This window comes from Carassius auratus, chromosome 33 (assembly GCF_003368295.1).
Source record: "Carassius auratus strain Wakin chromosome 33, ASM336829v1, whole genome shotgun sequence".
NCBI classification, from domain to species: Eukaryota; Metazoa; Chordata; class Actinopteri; order Cypriniformes; family Cyprinidae; genus Carassius; species Carassius auratus.
Window position 1 is genome coordinate 1,007,542 of NC_039275.1, and position 19,138 is coordinate 1,026,679.

At 35.6% G+C, this 19,138-nt stretch overlaps 2 protein-coding genes across 3 annotated transcripts in view; one reads left to right on the plus strand and one right to left on the minus strand.

The window, feature by feature from the left end:
- Positions 1-19,138, minus strand: part of LOC113052663 (phosphatidylinositol 4-kinase alpha-like) — a 47,181-nt gene that overhangs the window by 11,690 nt on the left and 16,353 nt on the right. Inside the window, exons 20-39 of one of the 2 annotated variants that reach the window (XM_026217056.1) lie at positions 13,177-13,285; positions 12,884-13,020; positions 12,104-12,237; positions 11,930-12,012; positions 11,219-11,289; positions 11,022-11,146; positions 9,515-9,596; positions 9,347-9,430; positions 9,174-9,263; positions 7,424-7,543; positions 6,088-6,102; positions 5,798-5,890; positions 4,908-5,064; positions 4,704-4,831; positions 4,467-4,625; positions 4,112-4,263; positions 2,912-3,019; positions 2,711-2,838; positions 520-678; positions 32-111 (exon numbers count right to left, since the gene is read on the minus strand). In XM_026217056.1, coding sequence (XP_026072841.1) covers positions 32-111; positions 520-678; positions 2,711-2,838; positions 2,912-3,019; positions 4,112-4,263; positions 4,467-4,625; positions 4,704-4,831; positions 4,908-5,064; positions 5,798-5,890; positions 6,088-6,102; positions 7,424-7,543; positions 9,174-9,263; positions 9,347-9,430; positions 9,515-9,596; positions 11,022-11,146; positions 11,219-11,289; positions 11,930-12,012; positions 12,104-12,237; positions 12,884-13,020; positions 13,177-13,285 — 2,214 coding nt within the window. The remainder of the gene's footprint in view (positions 1-31; positions 112-519; positions 679-2,710; positions 2,839-2,911; positions 3,020-4,111; positions 4,264-4,466; positions 4,626-4,703; positions 4,832-4,907; positions 5,065-5,797; positions 5,891-6,087; positions 6,103-7,423; positions 7,544-9,173; positions 9,264-9,346; positions 9,431-9,514; positions 9,597-11,021; positions 11,147-11,218; positions 11,290-11,929; positions 12,013-12,103; positions 12,238-12,883; positions 13,021-13,176; positions 13,286-19,138) is intronic. The other variant, XM_026217057.1, reaches the window with a different exon arrangement.
- On the plus strand, positions 14,319-18,978 carry LOC113052664 (heparin cofactor 2-like). Its single transcript, XM_026217058.1, has 5 exons — positions 14,319-14,447; positions 15,370-16,292; positions 17,615-17,888; positions 18,285-18,429; positions 18,578-18,978. The coding sequence occupies exons 2-5, from the start codon at positions 15,371-15,373 to the stop codon at positions 18,767-18,769; spliced, it is 1,533 nt and encodes a 510-aa protein (XP_026072843.1). The 5' UTR covers positions 14,319-14,447; position 15,370; the 3' UTR covers positions 18,770-18,978.

Sequence of the window (19,138 nt, forward strand, 5' to 3'; positions counted from 1 at the left end):
TTCATCTGAAAACTGATGGCTATAATCTCACCAGCAGAGCCAGCAGCAGCGTTCTGCGCTTCATGAAGTATTTATGCAGTTGTGTTCCTCTGTTCGTCTTCTTTAACAGACCTACAAGAGACACGAATTTATACGGTCGCATGAAGAAAATAATTGAGCAAAGAAACATTCAGGTTTGCCATAATTACAGCATGATGTTTGTTGATGAACTGAATAGATCTGTATAATGACACTACTTCATGTTTATTATTGTGAAGCAATGAAACAGTCTGTATTATATAAAGAACTATAGACTAATATGCAACTAGAAGAACAGCTTAAATAAAAGTGTTTGCATCAATATAACAATACAGAATGAGCAGATGTGTCCAAAAAATAAAATAACTGCTAGTGTATTTTGTGTAGTATGAAGGCAACGAGAAAAGATGATGCAGCAGTAGTCAGTGTTGACAAAGACATACAAAAAAGAAGTACAAGTACTGTGATTGTGTGTGTGTGTGTGTGTGTGTGTGTGTGGACCTGATTTCTTGGAGAGCGTTGAGACGCCGCTGGACAGTGGGTATGTGTTGATCCAGCCCTGTGTGGCCTGCTGTCTGGAGCCCACCGCTGCGTCCAGACTGCTCCTGGAGTCCATCACCGCCATCACAGACAGACTGTGTACCGACACGTCCTGAGGATCTGAGAGCACACAACAACAGCATCATCAGAGTCAACATCATCAGCATCAACAGCATCAGCAGCATCATCAGAATCAACATCAACAGCATCAGCATCAACAGCATCAGCAGCATCAGCATCAACAGCATCAGCAGCATCAGCATCAGCAGCATCAGCATCAACAGCATCAGCAGCATCATCAGAATCAACATCAACAGCATCAGCATCAGCATCAACAGCATCAACAGCATCAACAGCATCAGCAGCATCAGCATCATCAGCAGCATCAGCATCAACAGCATCAGCAGAATCAGCATCAGCATCAGCATCAACAGCATCAGCAGCATCAGCATCAACAGCATCAGCAGAATCAGCATCAACAGCATCAGCAGCATCAGCATCAACAGCATCAACAGCATCAACAGCATCAGCATCAACAGCATCAACAGCATCAGCATCAACAGCATCAACAGCATCAGCAGCATCAGCATCAACAGCATCAGCAGCATCAGCATCAACAGCATCAGCATCAACAGCATCAGCAGCATCAACATCAACAGCATCAGCAGAATCAGCAGAATCAGCAGAATCAGCAGAATCAGCATCATCAAAATCAGCAGCAGCAGCATCAGAAGCATTATCAGCAAAGGCATCTTCAGTATCAGCATAAGCAGCATCAACATCATCAGCATCAGCATCATCAGAATTAGGGTTCCCGTGACAGCAGATTCACTGATGGACATCAACATAAAAACAATATACATTTAATGTTTTAAAAAGTTTTATATATATATTTGTTTTTATATATTATATAGCATATTTTTAAAACTTATTTAAATATAAAATGTATGTTTATTTGCAATGGTTATGCTAACAAAACAAAAAAATAATTTATAACCGTAAAACAGCGACATCTGCTGACGGACACATGCTGTGCTGTCACAGGAACAGGAAGTGCATTCCTAACGACTACTTAATGTCAACACATGCCCTATTCACACCAAAGTCCCCACTCAAAGGGGATAGGGATCATCACTTCCATTTGGAATTTGCCCAGGAACCGTTTGTTACCGATACTAGTACCGGCACACCCCTAATCAGAATCAACATCATCAGCAGCAGCATCAACAGAAGCATTATAAGCATAAGCATCATCAGTATCAGCATCAACATCATCATCGCATACATACATAAGCTGTTCAAACACTGTTCATGTAGGAGGCAGAACCGGGAGGAACTGTCTGTCAGTATTGTTGAGGTAACGCACTGAATTTTTTTTTACTTTGAAACTATTTATGAAATTTACCAGCAATTTCAGAGAGAGAATTGTTTCAAAGAAACTCCAAGTAACAATTAAAAACATCATGTTTGATTCAGTGTAAACATTATTATCTTGTAAAACATACTTCCATAATTTGTTCTATTCACAAGTAATTAAATAATTAATTGAAAATATTTATACTATGAATTTAATAAAATTATTATATTTTATTAATTTAAAATAAATTAATAAATTGCAATAAGTAAATTATTAATTATATAATTAGTGATCTTTTATTTTAATTTCTCATTATATAAATTCATATTTTTTTGTATGTATTATTTATTTAAATATATTTGTATATTAAATCACATTAATTCAATATTTTGATTAAAAAAAGGTTTGTAAAAATAAAAAAAAAGCAGCTTTTTACCATAATTGTAATGCCAACTTCAAAAAACACTTATTTTTTTTTAGTTTTTGGGAAGTAAATAAATAACACCATGATGAAGTTTTCTTTAGCAATATTTTAGATTAAAATGTAATTGGATGCATAAGAAAAAAAGTGTTACTTTTAGCTCCTGGCCTCCATTTCTTCCTTTTAATTGCTTTTTACCATAACTAGTCCTGTCACATGACAAATGAGTAAACAACATGCACATATTCTAAGAATCGTATCAGTTCATTTGCTCGCAGGGGGAAGTAAAATGTCTGAGAATAAGACCGTGTAAGAATAAGACTGCTGAAGCTGCTTCATGTCCAAACGAAACAAACGGAGATGTGTTTGTTCACCTGGTGGCACGAGTTGAGTGGCCGTGAGATATTTCTTATCCGACAGCAGACAGGCGTAAAACTTGATCATGATGCTGATGTCTTCACGCAGGCGTTTCTCCGGCTGCGTGGGGAACCGTGGAGCCACACTGAACACACACAAACACAAATGACATTCATTCTGCCTGAGAAACCAAATCTGTTTTGTGTTGATGTCCACACCTGAAGTAATCGAAGGCAGTCGAGTAGATCTTCTCTCTCAGGACGTTACGGATGGTGGCGTTAGTGACCACATCAGCATGAAGAAGAGTGAGACTGAGAGTCAGCAGCCTAACACACACACACACACACACACACACACACATGATATAACCTAAATATGAAATACTAAATACATTTTGCATTGACATGTTTGTACTGACAGTTTTATCAGTATTATTATTACTACACTATATGACATGGTTGTTAATAAACAGCTTGCAGTAAAAATTCCACCAAAATAAACAAAAATGCACCTCAAAATCATTAAAGTGAGATGTGTATTACATTTAGATCTGTTTAGTTTTTCCATGCGAAGACAAGCAATGTGAAGTCTTGATTTCTGAATGCATTTGTCCTCACTTGTAAGCTGCTGCTAAATGCTTAAATGTAAATGTTTCCTCACACATCAGAACACTTATTAAAAATACAGACTGAAAAACACTGTAATATCGTGAAATTATTACAATTTAAAATAATAAATTAAAAAAATAAGTTTTTTTTGGAACCTGTGATACTTTTTCAGGATTTTTCCGATAAAAAAAAAAAAAAAATTCCTAAGAATAGACATCTTTTCAAAATTCAAATTCAAAATTGTCCAAAGTGTGGGATCCGTAAAGTTTTTCCTTCCTTTTTTGAAAGAATTTAATACTTTTATTCAGCAAGGATACGTAAAATGTATCAAAAGTGACAGTAAAGACTTCAATTGTTACAAAAGATTTCTATTTTAAATAAATGTTGTTCTTTTTAACTTTTTATTCATCAAATAATCCTGAAAAAAAAATGTATCACAGGCTCCAAAAAAAGCATAATAAATGATCATATTATTCTGATTTCTGAAGATCATGTGACACTGAAGACTGGAGGAATGATGCTGAAAATACAGCGGAGCATAAATTATATTTTAAATTATATTAAAATAGAACACTTTATTTTTTTACAGTAATCATATTTTACAGTATTAGTTTTTATTACTGTCATTTTGATCAAATAAATGCAGCCTTGATGAACAGAAGAGACTTCTTTAAAAAGTAACTAAAATCTTACTGATCTCAAACTTTTATACAGGGAGATTGATGAACCTGTTAAATACTACATGTACAGTACACTAAAACACAATATGGTTGTGTGTGTAAGTGGTGCTGGAGGTGTCTGAAGCGTCACCTGAATCGGGGTCCTATCGCAGCGACGTGTCGGTTCAGGCAGCTCTTGGGTCCGCCGACGCTCAGAGACAGCGCCCTCTGCAGGACACTGGTGAAGATCTCCACCTGGTCTGCACTGCAGTACTTGGCGATCTCAAACCTCTGCACTAGAAACTAAACACACACACACACACACACAGTATAAATTCACTGATGAAGAAGTGAATGTAGTGTATTGCATAAAAAACTAAATGCAATTTTAATTAAAAAAATAAATAAAAAAAAGACAATTTTGGAGATTCAGCAAGGGTTATGTAAACGTCTGACCACAGCTGTGTTACATACTATCTACAGTAAGGCAGCGTGTGTTTACAGACCTCGATCCAGAGCGAATGTGGCGTGACGTTTGGTGGACGAGGCAGAGGTTGACTCTCTTCTGAAGCAGCTAAAGGATCGGCCTCCAACTCGGTCTCTGAGAACAAGCCCATCTTCAGCTCGACGGTCATCTGCCAGGCGCCCGCCATCTCACGCATGAACTGCACACACACACTTCCCATGAGCGCTGCGGTCTAACAGCACGCCACACTCTTATAATCCTGCTTTCAGAGACTCACCTGGACTTCGATCCCATTGCGGGCAGCGAGCAGCCACTCCCAGCAGGCGATGGCCGTCTCCATGCCCTGCTCCGTGAACATCTTCAGAGGAGACCAGCAGAGATGATGCAGCAGCTGAAGATCCCAATCTGAGACAGAGACGTCTGTGTGTCACTCAAACATGATCTGCATCCCAAACGGCCCACACGACCACCTGCGTGCTACCTTTAGTGCTGATGAGCAGCGCGGTCATCTTAAACATGTTCTGCGTGAACGCGTCCGGGTCTTTGGCGTCCAGAGCCTCACTCATCTGAGAAACCATCAGCTTGCTGAGGTTTGACTCACTGTGTGTCACTTTTGCAAACTGCAGCATCCCAGCAACCTCAACATACACACATACAATCAATAAATACATTACAGACACAAACAAATCTTTCAATACCTTTAAGAGAATTATCAACTTTTTTTTTTACATTTCAGTAAGAATTTTGAATAAAAGTGTGCATAAATTATTTCACAATGCATAAATACATTTCTTAAATGCATCAATAAAAAGTGCATGAATAAATGCATAAATGTAAACAAATATGCATAAATGGTGCATACATATCTAAATGAATGGATAAATGTATACATCTACAAATATGCATAAATAATTGCACAAATGTCTAAATGAATGCATGCATTTAAAAAAAGCATAAATGCCTATATGATAATCAATATGCATAAATAAATGCATAAAAATTCATATATGCACAGATAATTGAATACATGTATAAATATATGCATAAATAAATAAACACAAAGAAGTCCATAAATGCACAAATAGTGCATAAATAAATGTAAAAATGCATGAATGCATTAATTAATGACGCATAATTGAATTGAACTGAAAATGCATAAATAAGTGCATGGATACATGCATGAATAAATGCATGAATTTATGGATAAACTCAACAAATGCACAAATAATGCATAAATGTTGAAATAAGCACATAAAATAAGTAGAAGCACATAAATAAAATGCATAAATAAAAACAAATAAAACATGAAAGTTCACGTTCTTGTCAGGACTGGTGAGATTGACTCATTAACACACTATTGAGCGCGTTTACCTCTCCAGTGTAGCGATTCCGCAGGTTCAGCGACGCCATGAAGTTGGAGTAGTCCTTCTTCACACAGGTGGGCCGCTCGGTCAGCTGGGTAATCTGGGAACGATGGAAACTGACCAGTTAAAACATCCGACTAAAAACATTTCTGACTAGAGTAAATCCATTCATCTATAAAGATATACTCTTATGAGCTGACCGCTCTACTGTTATTATAACTGCTTTATAAATGACTGAATGAATGAGTTACAGATGGAGTCAGTGTAAGAAGCGAGGACAACAGTAACACCACCAACCTGAGGAAAAGCTGCCTGGGGCAAGGGGGCGGAGCACACGACAGGCCACGCCCACCAACCCGCCGCCAGCCAATCATAACACACACACAGATGAGTTAGCAGCCAGCGGTTAGCAGAGATGGAACAAATAAAGTGTTTGTGACAAAATATTGCAAAATAACATCAGAACACAAGGCACGCACAAAAACAACATTTAAAATGCCAAAAATTACAAGGACAAGCAAGAGCCAAATTGATATTATGAACAACAGTGCAAATGAATATTTATAACGCATGATTGCAGGGATAATCACTATCACACAGCTGAGTGTGTTAGCTGGGATCACGTCAGAAATTCCTGGTTAGTTTGAAGCTAAATCATCATTTGTGCAACACTCTTCATAACTCACATTGTTTCCAATTAATGACCTTCCTGTTAATGACCTTAACATGGTCCTTAAATGTGCAGTGCATTGTGGGATACAGTACCTCATACAGTATACTTGGTTATACTGAAATGTAGCAGGTATAGTAAATATAACAGGGCACTTGCTTCAATGCATACAGAAAATTGACTTCAGAAATTAATGCATGCATTATTACATTATTACTGCAAACATTCATTTCAAAGTCGCTTCGAAATGATGTGCATTAGGAAAAGAGCTACAGAAAACTGGCTTGACAATTAAATAAAAACGAGTATTTAAATTCATAATAACTGCATAATTGTATAAATGCAAATGTACTTTTTACTTTTTTAGAATTGTGCTTTATTTTTTAAAAATAATGTCAGTGCATATATAAATGCAATGAATAAATAAATGCATGTAAACTAATAAAACGTTTTGACATTGAGATATGTTTAAAAGTATGCTCAATTGTCAACAATCTCATAATATGTATATATATAATTGCATAACTGCATAAATGCATGTTCAAATAAATGCATATTAATATTCAAATATATTATTTTTTACACCATAAGATTTTTTTTTTTTGTGTATGGTTAATTGTCAAAAAAAATAATGCATGCACAAATGCATTAATAGAAGCAATTTAAAGTGCACATTCAGATTAAAGCAGTTCAAGATGTTTCGAATCTAGTGGATTTGATTGAGCATGTGGAATAAATCAGTAGTTTTACTAAAGACTTCTTATAAAACGATTGATGATTTTATTTTCCAATCTGCTAAAGACTCGCTACAGTCTTACCTTAATCTGGCCAAAAACCTCAGTTACCATCTCAGTAACCATCTAGCGTAAGAGTACAGCACTGGTTAGCATCAGGACGCGCGTGTGTGTGTGTGTGTGTGTGTGTGTGTGTGTGTGTGTGTGTGTGTGTGTGTGTGTATCTCACCCCCAGCGTTGTGCTCTGACGGTTGTATCCTGCGAAGTTGAGGATGCTCTCGGTAGCCATCGCCAAACCCGTGTGCTGAGACAAACCCGACAGCCAGTTCTGATGCTTGTTCAGATACTCCTGAGACACACACACACAGATGCATTGATAGAAATTAATAGTTTTATTCATCACGGATGCATTGAATCGATCAAAAGTGAGAGTAAAGACGTTTATGATGCTACAAAAGATTTCGGTTTCAGATAAACGCTGTTCTTTTGAACCTTCTGTTCATCTGTGAATCCTGAAAAATAAAATGCATCACAGTTTCCATAAAAATATTACATTGATGATAATCAGAAATGTTTCTTGAGCAGTAAATCATCATATTTTCATGATTTCTGAAGATCATGCGACACTGAAGACTGGAGGAATGATGCTGGAAATACAGCGGAGCATCACAGAAATACATTACACTTTAACACAGATTCACACAGAAAACAGATGATTTACATTAGAATAATATTTCACTATTTTTACTGTATTTTTGATCAAATAAATGCAGTCTGGGTGAGCAGAAGAGACTTTTAAAACATAAGAAATCTTAAAGACCCCAAACTTTTGAACATGATTAATATATTTTGATTAACATTCATAAGTCTTGGTGTTTATTTACATGACGATGATTACATGATTTTTTATGATAATTCAAATATAAATATAAATATATACAGTACAGACCAAAAGTTTGGAAAAATTAGTATTTTTAATGTTTTTGAAAGAAGTTTCTTCTGCTCATCAAGCCTGCATTTATTTGATCAAAAATACAGAAAAAAATGTAATATTATTACAACTTAAAATAATAGTTTTTAAATGTTTTATACTTTAAATGATCATTTATTTCTGTGATGCAAAGCTGAATTTTTCAGATCATTATCACGTGATCCTTTAGAAATCATTCTGATATGATGATTCATTATCAAAGTTGGAAACAGTTCTGCTGCTTAATATTTTTTCAGAACATGTGACACTTTTTTAGGAAAAAAAAAAAGAAGGTATGTTTTTAAAATATAAATATTTTGTAATAGCAATATACACTACTGGTCAGTAATTTTTTTTCTTTCTTTTTTTTTTTTTATAAAATCAATTCTTTTATTCAGCAAAGATGTGTTAAATTGATAAAAAGTGATAGTAAAGAAAATATATTATTAGAATTTTTTATTTTATTTTGAATAAATGCAGTTCTTTTTAACCTTTTATTGATCAAATATATCAGACAGCAGAACTGTTTCCAACACTCATAATAAATCAGAATATTAGAATGATTTCTAAATGATCATGTGATCGACTGATGTTACATGTGACACTGAAGCTGGAGAAATGATGCTGAAAATTCAGCTTTGCATCACAGGAATAAATTATTTTTTTAAAGTATATTCAAATAGAAAACTATTATTTTAAGTTGTAATAATATTTCACAATATTACTGTTTTTTCTGTATTTTTGATCAAATAAATTCAGGCTTGATGAGCAGAAGAAACTTCTTTCAAAAACATTAAGAATAGTAATGTTTCCAAACTTTTGGTCTGTACTGTGTATATATATATATATATATATTTTTTTTTTCTTGCTTTTTTTTCTCAGCAGAACCGTTGTGTCTGTAAATGATGAGATAAGAGAGGATGGCCTGGTGAATGACAGGAATCAGACACATACGATCATATAAACCCCATCTCAGACTCAAAGAGCCCAGTATGCGACTCCTCCTCACCTGCAGATGAGATTTGGTTACAGAAGCGGCCCATTTCATGGCCTCCTTCAAGATCTCTCCACAGCGGGCGGCAAAGTCCTTCACGATGCTCTGCACAAACACACAAACCGTCTCAAACCAGAGGAGCCCAGACCGAGCAGATATCCACGACTCCGAGTCTGCGTCTGTCTCACCTCTCGCGCCTCGTGTGTGTCCGGGACCGTTATTCTGTACGGAGTGTCGGGAATGTCGTAGTACGGCTGGTCCTTGTGGATGTCCTGTGTCACAGGAGCCGGGGTTAAGAGACTGACACTAGACGCACAGATATAGATACACGGCTCATGTGTGTGTGCTGTACTGACGGCGCTCAGAGACAGAGACAGAGTCTGCAGGATGTCCAACATAGTCTTCAACACCCTCCCACTCCACAGAAGATGAGGAAACCTACAGGACAAACAGAGATTTCAGCTTCTCCTGTTACTCTATACCACTATACATATTATTATTACTGCTGCCTATTATAATAATTATTATTATTAATTATTACTATTATTGCAACAACAAAAACTACTCATATTTTTAGTTTTATAGTATAATATTGATGTTCAATTTCAAAAATGAAATCGATAAATATATCAATACTACTACTGTACATCAAATATTAAAATGAATATTTAATAATAATAATAATAATAGTTGTTGTTGTTAAATTACAATAAATAAATAAAAATTAGAAATTAAAATCTAGTAATAAAATACCACTATAATGAGCATTTAAATTTAAACTAAATTATTATTATTATTACCTATTATTATTATCATTATTGCTACAACAACAACTATTATTTATTTCTATTATAGTTATTATTATTAATATTACTGATGTTCAATTACAAAAATAAATAAATCAATAAAGAAATACTATAGCAATACTACAATTGTAAATAAAATATTAAACATTTGTATTTCATAATAATAGTAATAGTAGTAGTTGTTGTTGTGGTTTCTGTTAAATTAAAATAAAAAATATTAAATGTAACCATTAAAATCTGGTAATAAAATACTGCTAAAATATTGTATTTAATAATAATAATAATAATAATAATAATAATAATAATAATAATAATAATAATAAAAACATCCTAATCATAATTATTATTAGTATTATTATCATCATTATTATTACTACTATCTATTATTATTATTATTAATAATTACTATTATTATTGCTACAAAAACAAAAAATATATATTTTCTATCATTTTTTGGGGTTAAATTACAAAAGTGAAATCAAAGAAATTAATATAGCAATACTACTATTGTAAATAAAATACAAATAAGTAAAATCTGATAATAAAATACTACAAAATACTATTATTATTATTTTTATTCATTTCAATAAAGAAATATTTTACAATAGCAATAATGTTACTGGAAAAATATATATATATATAAAAATGACTATTGCTACTGCTGTATTTGTTAAATTGCATTATAGTAACAATACTATTCTTATAAAAATATATAAAAATTAATAAGTATTTATTAATAGTAAGGTTATTTTACAGAACAAAAGTAGAATTACAATACTAATATTTAAGTAAGTTTTAATTTCTTTACTATTACACATTAAACTAGAGCTTTTATTTTGGCGGCAAACTTCAGGGAGGTATAAAACTTGAAACATATTTATATACAATTCTCATTTCCAGTTTGGGAAGATGTTTAGTGCATTTTGCGTTTTCATAAGCAACAAACTTTGTGTGGGAATTGTTTTCTAATAAGCATTCAGCATTCATCAATAATGGGTGAAATTGTTGAGTGTTGGGTAGAGAGCTCGAGGACTAGAGATTGTGTGGTTAATCTTACGTCTCGGCGAGTCCTGAGAGGTATTTATCTGCGACCCTGCGGATCCTCTTGTGGGTGTGGTTAAAGTTGACCAATAGGAACTGAGCGTGGCGCTCCAGCTCCTCCTCGTGCTCTTTAGTCTTGGGCTGAAACAGCAATCAATGTGACGGTCAATAATGAGCGATCAATAACGCATTCAGTTCAGTACTTCGACTCACTTTCTCAGCCATCATCTGCAGGAAAACCTCGAAGACTTTATCCCCCACACAAATCACACACTGCATCATGCCTGCATGTTAAGAGAGAGATGCTTATTTGGCATTGCTTTGACAAATGCAAAACTTCCTTAGATGAGTGAGTTATGATTCAATTACATTAATTAGTCAATTTCTATTAACTGAACCAAAACTCTGATTTGTTTGTACAATCTTTCTACAAAAAAAGTCACATGATTAGCGTTCATGTTGCATTTCTCGTATCAAGATATAGGTAAATATTTTTATTGTCATATTGGTGTATACAGTATAAAATACAGTAAAAATTGTGAAATATTATTACAATTTAAAAATGCTTTTTTCTGTGTGAATCTGTGTTAAAGTGTAATGTATTTCTGTGATGCTCCGCTGTATTTTCAGCATCATTCCTCCAGTCTTCAGTGTCACATGATCTTCAGAAATCATGAAAATATGATGATTTACTGCTCGAGAAACATTTCTGATTATTATTAATATTTAAAACAGATTAATAGAAAGATCCAAAGATCAGCATTTCTCTAATTGTTATACCCCAACATTCGTAAGCATGAATACATATGATTCTTCATGTAACGTAAGTTTAATGAAAAATATACTTAGATTTTTTGAATTTTGAATTCTGCTTCCTGTTGTAAACATTTAGAACCTGCTAAATCAACCACATTAAATGCTGACCTGATTTGTCTTTCTGGATGGCTTTGTCCTCAAAGTATCTGAACATCACCTGGAAGCGGTCGGCATCATTCGAGTGCAGCATCCTGAGGAAGAGAAGGATTAAAACGCACAGATAGGGAAATTACACATTAAAAAAAGAATGAGAAGAGCTGGAGGAAGGAAAGCGTCTCTAACCTCATATACTCCAGTCGGTACACGGACAGCAGGTAAGTGCACATGGCAAAGTCGAGTTTATTGATGAGGGCAGCAGCTTCAGGTGACGGATCCAACAAATTAATGATGGTGCTGCGCAGTTCACTTAACTCCGCCTTCAAAAGGAGATCAGGAACACTTCATTTTGATATTCCATATATATTAAGATATAATGCATGCTATTTTTGTAAAATTGCATGTAAAACACTATGGATAAAGTAGTTTGCAAACATTGTCACATTATTGAAACGCGTGGCATGTCCACAGTATCCAGTTAATTTTTCTGAAATAACTTCGGCTGCTTTGCATTTTTGATCCATTTTTCTTATAAAACTGTTTGGAGCTAAATCAAATTAAACAATAAGCTTAAAAAAAGTGCAATTATCTGGCAAGTGAAAATCATGCATCTAATAACTTGCATTAACATTTATGCATTTATCCAAAGTGACAAAAGCGATATGTCAAAGAGCCAACGATATACACACTCAACTTTAACACTAAGAGAAAATCGTTTAATAGATTTTTTAATTTGGTCTCCAAACAATTGACGGTAGCCATTGACTGCTATATGTGGTATGGAAAAACAAATACTATGGAAGTCGATGGCTACCGCCAACATTTTGGTGACCCACATTCTAAAAAATATCTTCTTTTGTGCTCAACACAGAAAAACACTCGCACAGGTTTGGAATAAATTCAGGTTGAGTAAATAAAAGAGTTTGGATCGGGAGGCTGTAAAACAGTAAGACATTGTTCAGATACCGGAGTAACTGTGTCATTCTTTAGGGCCGAGTTATACTGGAGCTCTGAACGCAGCGGTTCTCCACTGGGGAATGTGAGCAGCGGAGATTTTGTGGCGATTTCACACACTCCCTCGTACCATTCCTCAGGCCACAGACCTAAAACACGCACACACACACACACACACACACACACACACACATAGACAGAATCCTGTAGAAATACTCTCTCCTCGGGTTATGAGATCTTACTTCAGGAAACCGTACACAAGATGCTTTAATGCTGTCAGAGATGTTGATTGTTTATTTCCTTACCAGAACCTTCCACAGCAAAACCCATGACCACAGAATAGAGCCAGAAATCTCTAAAGAGCTTCTGAAGGCGAGGTTTGGCCTCTTTAATGGGAGGCAACCGACGGGTCAACTGCATACAAATAAACACAAAACACAATTACATTTAGAAACATTATGAAAATGTTGGTAGTTCTTTCAAAGAATTATATCCTACAAAACAAAAAATGTTGCCACTGTTTGTGCCTTAGGGTTTTTTTTTTTTGTTTTTGTTTTTATTCCATTTATTAAACAAAAAAATAATTAAATAAATTTACTAAACTAAAATGTAAATAATAATAAAATAATTGAATATAAAAATTAAATAACCGTTACTATACTTTAAATTGTAAAACAATATTCTTATCACATCAGGGATTTGTTTATAGTGGTCAACGGATATTTTGCCAAAGCCGATATATCGGCCGATATTCTGCTTTTTTTTTGGCCCACTGTATATTCAAATGCTTTAATATGAAAAATACTTTGTCATCTAAAGTAGAAGTATGTTTATTTTACACATTTATTTTTTAATCCATTGTGAAATGATTACAATTTTCTTCAATATTCACAAAAACAGCATTGGCTGTCAAAAAAAAAAAACTAATATCGGCCGACCACTATTTGTTTATAGTCATCGTTAAACATTACACATCATCTGCTTGCATCGCCAAAAAATAAAAAAGGTTTAAATGGAGTCCAAATCACTAAATGCATCTACTTTTCCTTCTAAATATAAAAAAATGTGTCAGTGTGTCGTCAAAGCATGGTTACATGACATTTATTCAATAGACTGACTGCTTTTCAATGCACTTTTATGAGCTTGCATGTACTAAATTTTCCAATAAGTAAAATTTAGCCTCCAAGGAAACACACTCTTCAGTCAGATAACAGATCATATCAAGAACCTTTTGAAAAAAGAACTGCAACTTTCTGCATACATTGAAACGTGATGCCAGTTTGCTCGATAGATTTTATACAGCTGTCAGGGATATTAGGATAAAAGCTATGCAGTGTAACTATGGTAATACAAGTCCTAATAGGCCATTTAGTGTATTTATATTAATTTGCACCTAGTATTAACGTTTTGAGTGCATTTCAAGGGTTAATTGAGTCAGATGAAGGTCTGTGAGGACTGTTTGAACTCGCTGCTGTTTGATCAGTGAAGAGCCACTTCAAAGTCCAGCTGGAGAACGAATCCACAAACAGACGGTCCACACACACACAATCACAGAGATTCCAGAGCGAAAGAGCAGGTAAGCAGCTCAAACTAACATAAAAGTTTTCTTAAGACTGTTGACATTGGTGTGATATTTCTGAGATCAACCAAAGGCAAGACTTTAACAATCATTGAAAATCACTGAAGAAAATGAATTGATTGTTCTGGATACTGGGTGTCCCTATAACTGTATATAGTTTAGGATTTACTTAACTTACAAGTCCCTTTGGATCAGTGTTGTTATTGTTAACAATTTTATAATATTGTGAGATATTTAATATATTTTTTTCTTTTAATAAAATGGAAATACACATGCATATATATATATATATACACATGCATATACATGCATATACATATACATATACATATATATATATATATATATATATATATATATATATATATATATATATATATATATACATATATATGTATATATATATATATATATATATATATATATACACATATACACACACACACACACATACATACATATATATATATACATACATACATACACATACTTATACATACACATATATATATATATATACATATATAATATATATGTATATATATATATATGTATGTATATGCATGTATATATATTATATATACATATACATATATATATATATATATATATATATATATATATATATATATATATAATAAATTAATATTAAGAAGGTTTCCTCGCCAGCTAACTAAAAATAGTATTTGAAGCATGAAAACTGAAAAACAATAGAAAAAAAAATCATAAAACAAACTAAATTTAATACATGAACAATTAAAAAATTATAATAAAATGTCAATACCATAATAGTATCTAAATTTGGTATGATTAAATTTACACTAATTTGTACAAAAGTATCTGCTAAATTAAATATGCTCAGTGTGTGATATTTCAGAGAAAACATTCAGTATTCCCATGTGTGCATTTTTTTTTATAGGATGTGGTTTGTTCCAGTTATAGTTGTAGCCTCTCTTCTGAGCAACCCTGCTCTAGCTGGGGTCAAAGACCTCAGCTCACACTTTGGTGGAAGTGAGAAGGAAAAGTTGGTGGATGCCCGTGGACTTCCTCCAAAGGGAGAGGACACAGACATTGAGTCCATTACTCTGGATTTCCATCGGGAGAATACAGTCACAAATGACCTCCCTCTGGAGGGGTTGGAAGATGAAGACTACATCGACTTTGATAAGATCTTAGCAGAGGGTGAGGATGACTATAGTGAAGGTGATCATATAGATGATATTTCCACTCCTGCACCTGACCTGGACCTCTTTGGGGAGCCCAGTGACCCCAAAATCCGCCGAGCACGTCTGTTGCGGCTCTTCCACGGGCGAACTCGTCTCCAGCGCATCAATGTTGTCAACACCCGCTTCGGGTGCCGGCTTTATCGGAAACTACGCAATCGACTTAACCAAACAGACAACATTCTGCTAGCTCCTGTCGGGATCTCCATTGCGATGGGCATGATGGCTCTGGGAGCCGGCCCAACCACTCACGAACAACTCTACCAAACTCTTGGATTTGCTGAATTCGTCAACGCCAGCACTCATTACGATAACTCAACTGTGCACAAGCTGTTCTGTAAACTCACACACAGGCTTTTCCGACGAAACTTCGGCTACAACTTACGCTCCGTTAATGACCTGTACGTGAAAAGAAACATCCGCATACAGGAGGCTTTCCGTAGCGATGCAAAGACGTACTACTTTGCCGAGCCGCAGTCTGTGGACTTTGCTGACCCGGCCTTCCTTGTGAAGGCCAACCAGCGCATTCAGAAGATCACCAAAGGTCTGATAAAGGAACCGCTAAAGAGCGTAGACCCCAATATGGCAGTGATGCTCCTGAACTACCTGTACTTCAAAGGTGAATCCATTCTAGCCCAAATACTGGAACTCATTAGGACTTTTGTTTTGATCCTTCATTTGAATAGTCTGCCCTCATTTCTAGAGCAAAAAAATCATGTACTATTTGAAATGCTTTGAGTACTACCATTGAGTTTAATATTGAGTATCCAAATTTGATGTTAGCCTAACTAAATAGACCAGCATTTTGACTAGGTCAACCAAAATTCATGGCTGTGCTGGTTCGCCAATTTGACCTGAACCAAACCAAACACAAACCAGTACAATTACAGCTTAAGCTGGTCTTTTCAACAGGGAAACCTGTGGATCATTGAAGCAAACCCTGCACCTGGAGGGCTACCATACTTCAGGCTTCAGTTCCAGCCCTACCCAAAACACCTGGCCGTAATTTTCTAAAACTCGTGGTTGTAGATCTTTGGTAAATATGAACTTCTGTCCAACCAGGGATGTCTAATTCTGCTCCTGAATGGTCCATTTACTGTAGAGTTTAGCTCGAATACATGTTTCTTGGGATCCTGAAGACCTTGATTAGCTGGTTCAGGTGTGCTTAATTAGGACTGGAGCTAAACTCTGCTGAATGATGACCTTCCAAGAGTAGGGTTGGCTACCCCTACTGAAAATATTTGTCAAATAGGGACTTCGGTCTCAACAAGGGATGTTCTATCCTCTTTCTGGAGGGTCAATTTCCTGAGAAGCGTAGCTCCAATACATATGCCTGAAGCATTTTTTATTTTTTTTTGCAATCCTGAAGACGATGATTAGCTGGTTCAGGTGTGTTTAATTAGGACTGGAGCTGAACTTTGCTGGATGATGGCCCTCCAAGATAAGGGTTGGCTTCCAAAGCTGTAGATCTTCGGTCTCAACCAGGAGTGTCCACTCCCACTCCTGGAGGGCCAATGTCCTGCAGACTTTAGTGCTAGCACACCTGCCTGGAGGTTGTTATGATCCTGAAGACTATCTGGACTATCCTGAACTGATAAGCTGGTTCAGGTTCAGGGCAAGAAACTAAACCCTGCAGGAAGATGCCCCCAGCACTGACTACAACAGCTGTAGATATTTGGTAAACCATTGTATCAATCAGGAGTGTCCAGTCCAGCTCCAGAATCACTTTCTTGCAGAGTGTAGCTCCAACACCCATGTCTGAAAGTTTCAAGTGTTCCTGAAAACATTTATAATTAGCTTGTTTAGGGCTAGAGCTAAACTCTGCTGGAAGGTGGCCCTCCAGAAACCGGACTGCATACCCCTTTTTTAAACAAATAAGAAGGAATAGTATTACATATATAAAAATACAATCTTATCTATTCACTGGTACAACAAATACAGGTACATGGGAGCAGAAGTTCCCAAAGGAACTGACACACTACCGGCAATTCCGTGTCAATGAGAAAAAGCAGGTGCGCGTTCCCATGATGCAGAACAAAGGAAGCTACATGGCAGCGGCTGATCACGAGCTCAACTGCGACATACTGCAGCTGCCCTACACCGGAAACATCAGCATGATCATCGCCGTTCCTCAGAAACTCTCTGGAATGAGATCCCTGGAGCAGGAGATCTCCCCAACTCTGATCAATAAGTGGCTAAACAACATGTCCAACAGGTAAAGCACTTGCCATAGGTCTGAGACCAAGTTAAAAACATGTCACTTTAATGTCTCCGACTCAATGACTTGAAGATGATTTAACATGAAGTTGGACAAGTTCATGGATTAATATCTTTGTTGGGATATGGAACAACACTGCTATCAACCTCTTAGACACTAGAGTTAAGTTGAGGTGTAACCAATATTCTTATTCCCATTTAATTTCCCTGAACTTTCACTTTTAGTGGTACTTCATGGTTTGGAATATAGTTTGGTTTTTTGGTTTATAGTTAGGGTTGGATGTTAGTGTTGGAGCTTGCTAAGAATATTGATCCAGAAATACATCCTTCTTGGCTAAATCATTCTCCAGTAGTCTTTTTGGCTGTGCATGGTCTTAAAATCTTCCTCTGGTAGGACTCGTGAGGTGGTTTTCCCACGGTTTAAGCTGGAGCAGAACTATGACTTGATCGATCACCTGAAGGAAATGGGCTTGACAAACCCGTTTACTGAAAAGGGTGACTTTTCCCCAATGACTTCCGAGAAGGTCGTCATCAACTGGGTAAGAGAACAACTGACCAATTCAACTCATAACTTGCTTCTGTTGAGAGTACTTTAGTGCGCCTACGCCTACAAAAACATACTCTTTGACCTTTCATTGCACCATCATAACCTTCTTTTCCTGTAATCCTCGTCCTCTTCTCTCTCAGTTTAAGCATCAGGGCACCATTACAGTGAATGAAGAAGGTACAGAGGCCGCAGCAATGACACACGTCGGATTCATGCCTTTATCAACACAGACGCGTTTCATCGTGGACCGCCCCTTCCTCTTCCTCATCTACGAGCATCGTACGGGCTGCGTTGTGTTCATGGGACGTGTGGTAGACCCTTCACAGAGTTAATCAGATGCATATACACAATACAGCCGTGCAATGGCCGATGCATGACTGCATAAGAATGAAACTTAGCCAAATAAGTGGATGAGAATGATTGTTTGTTTTATCAAGTAAAGTGAGTTTTTTAAAGAACTGCTAGTGAAATTTAAAAACAATGATAAACATTTATGTATTTTTGAAGCAGGACGTGTTGTTAAATAAAATGAATCAGAGGACTGGATTATTGAATTAATCTGATCAAAGGGTGAATGAAAACAACACTCGAGTACACTTAAAACATGGAAGAACATTTTGCAAGCATGGTAAATATTTGTCAGAAGTTAAAGTCTAACCACAGGAGCTCAAGATCTAATTACAGTTTCTAGACAGACGCGT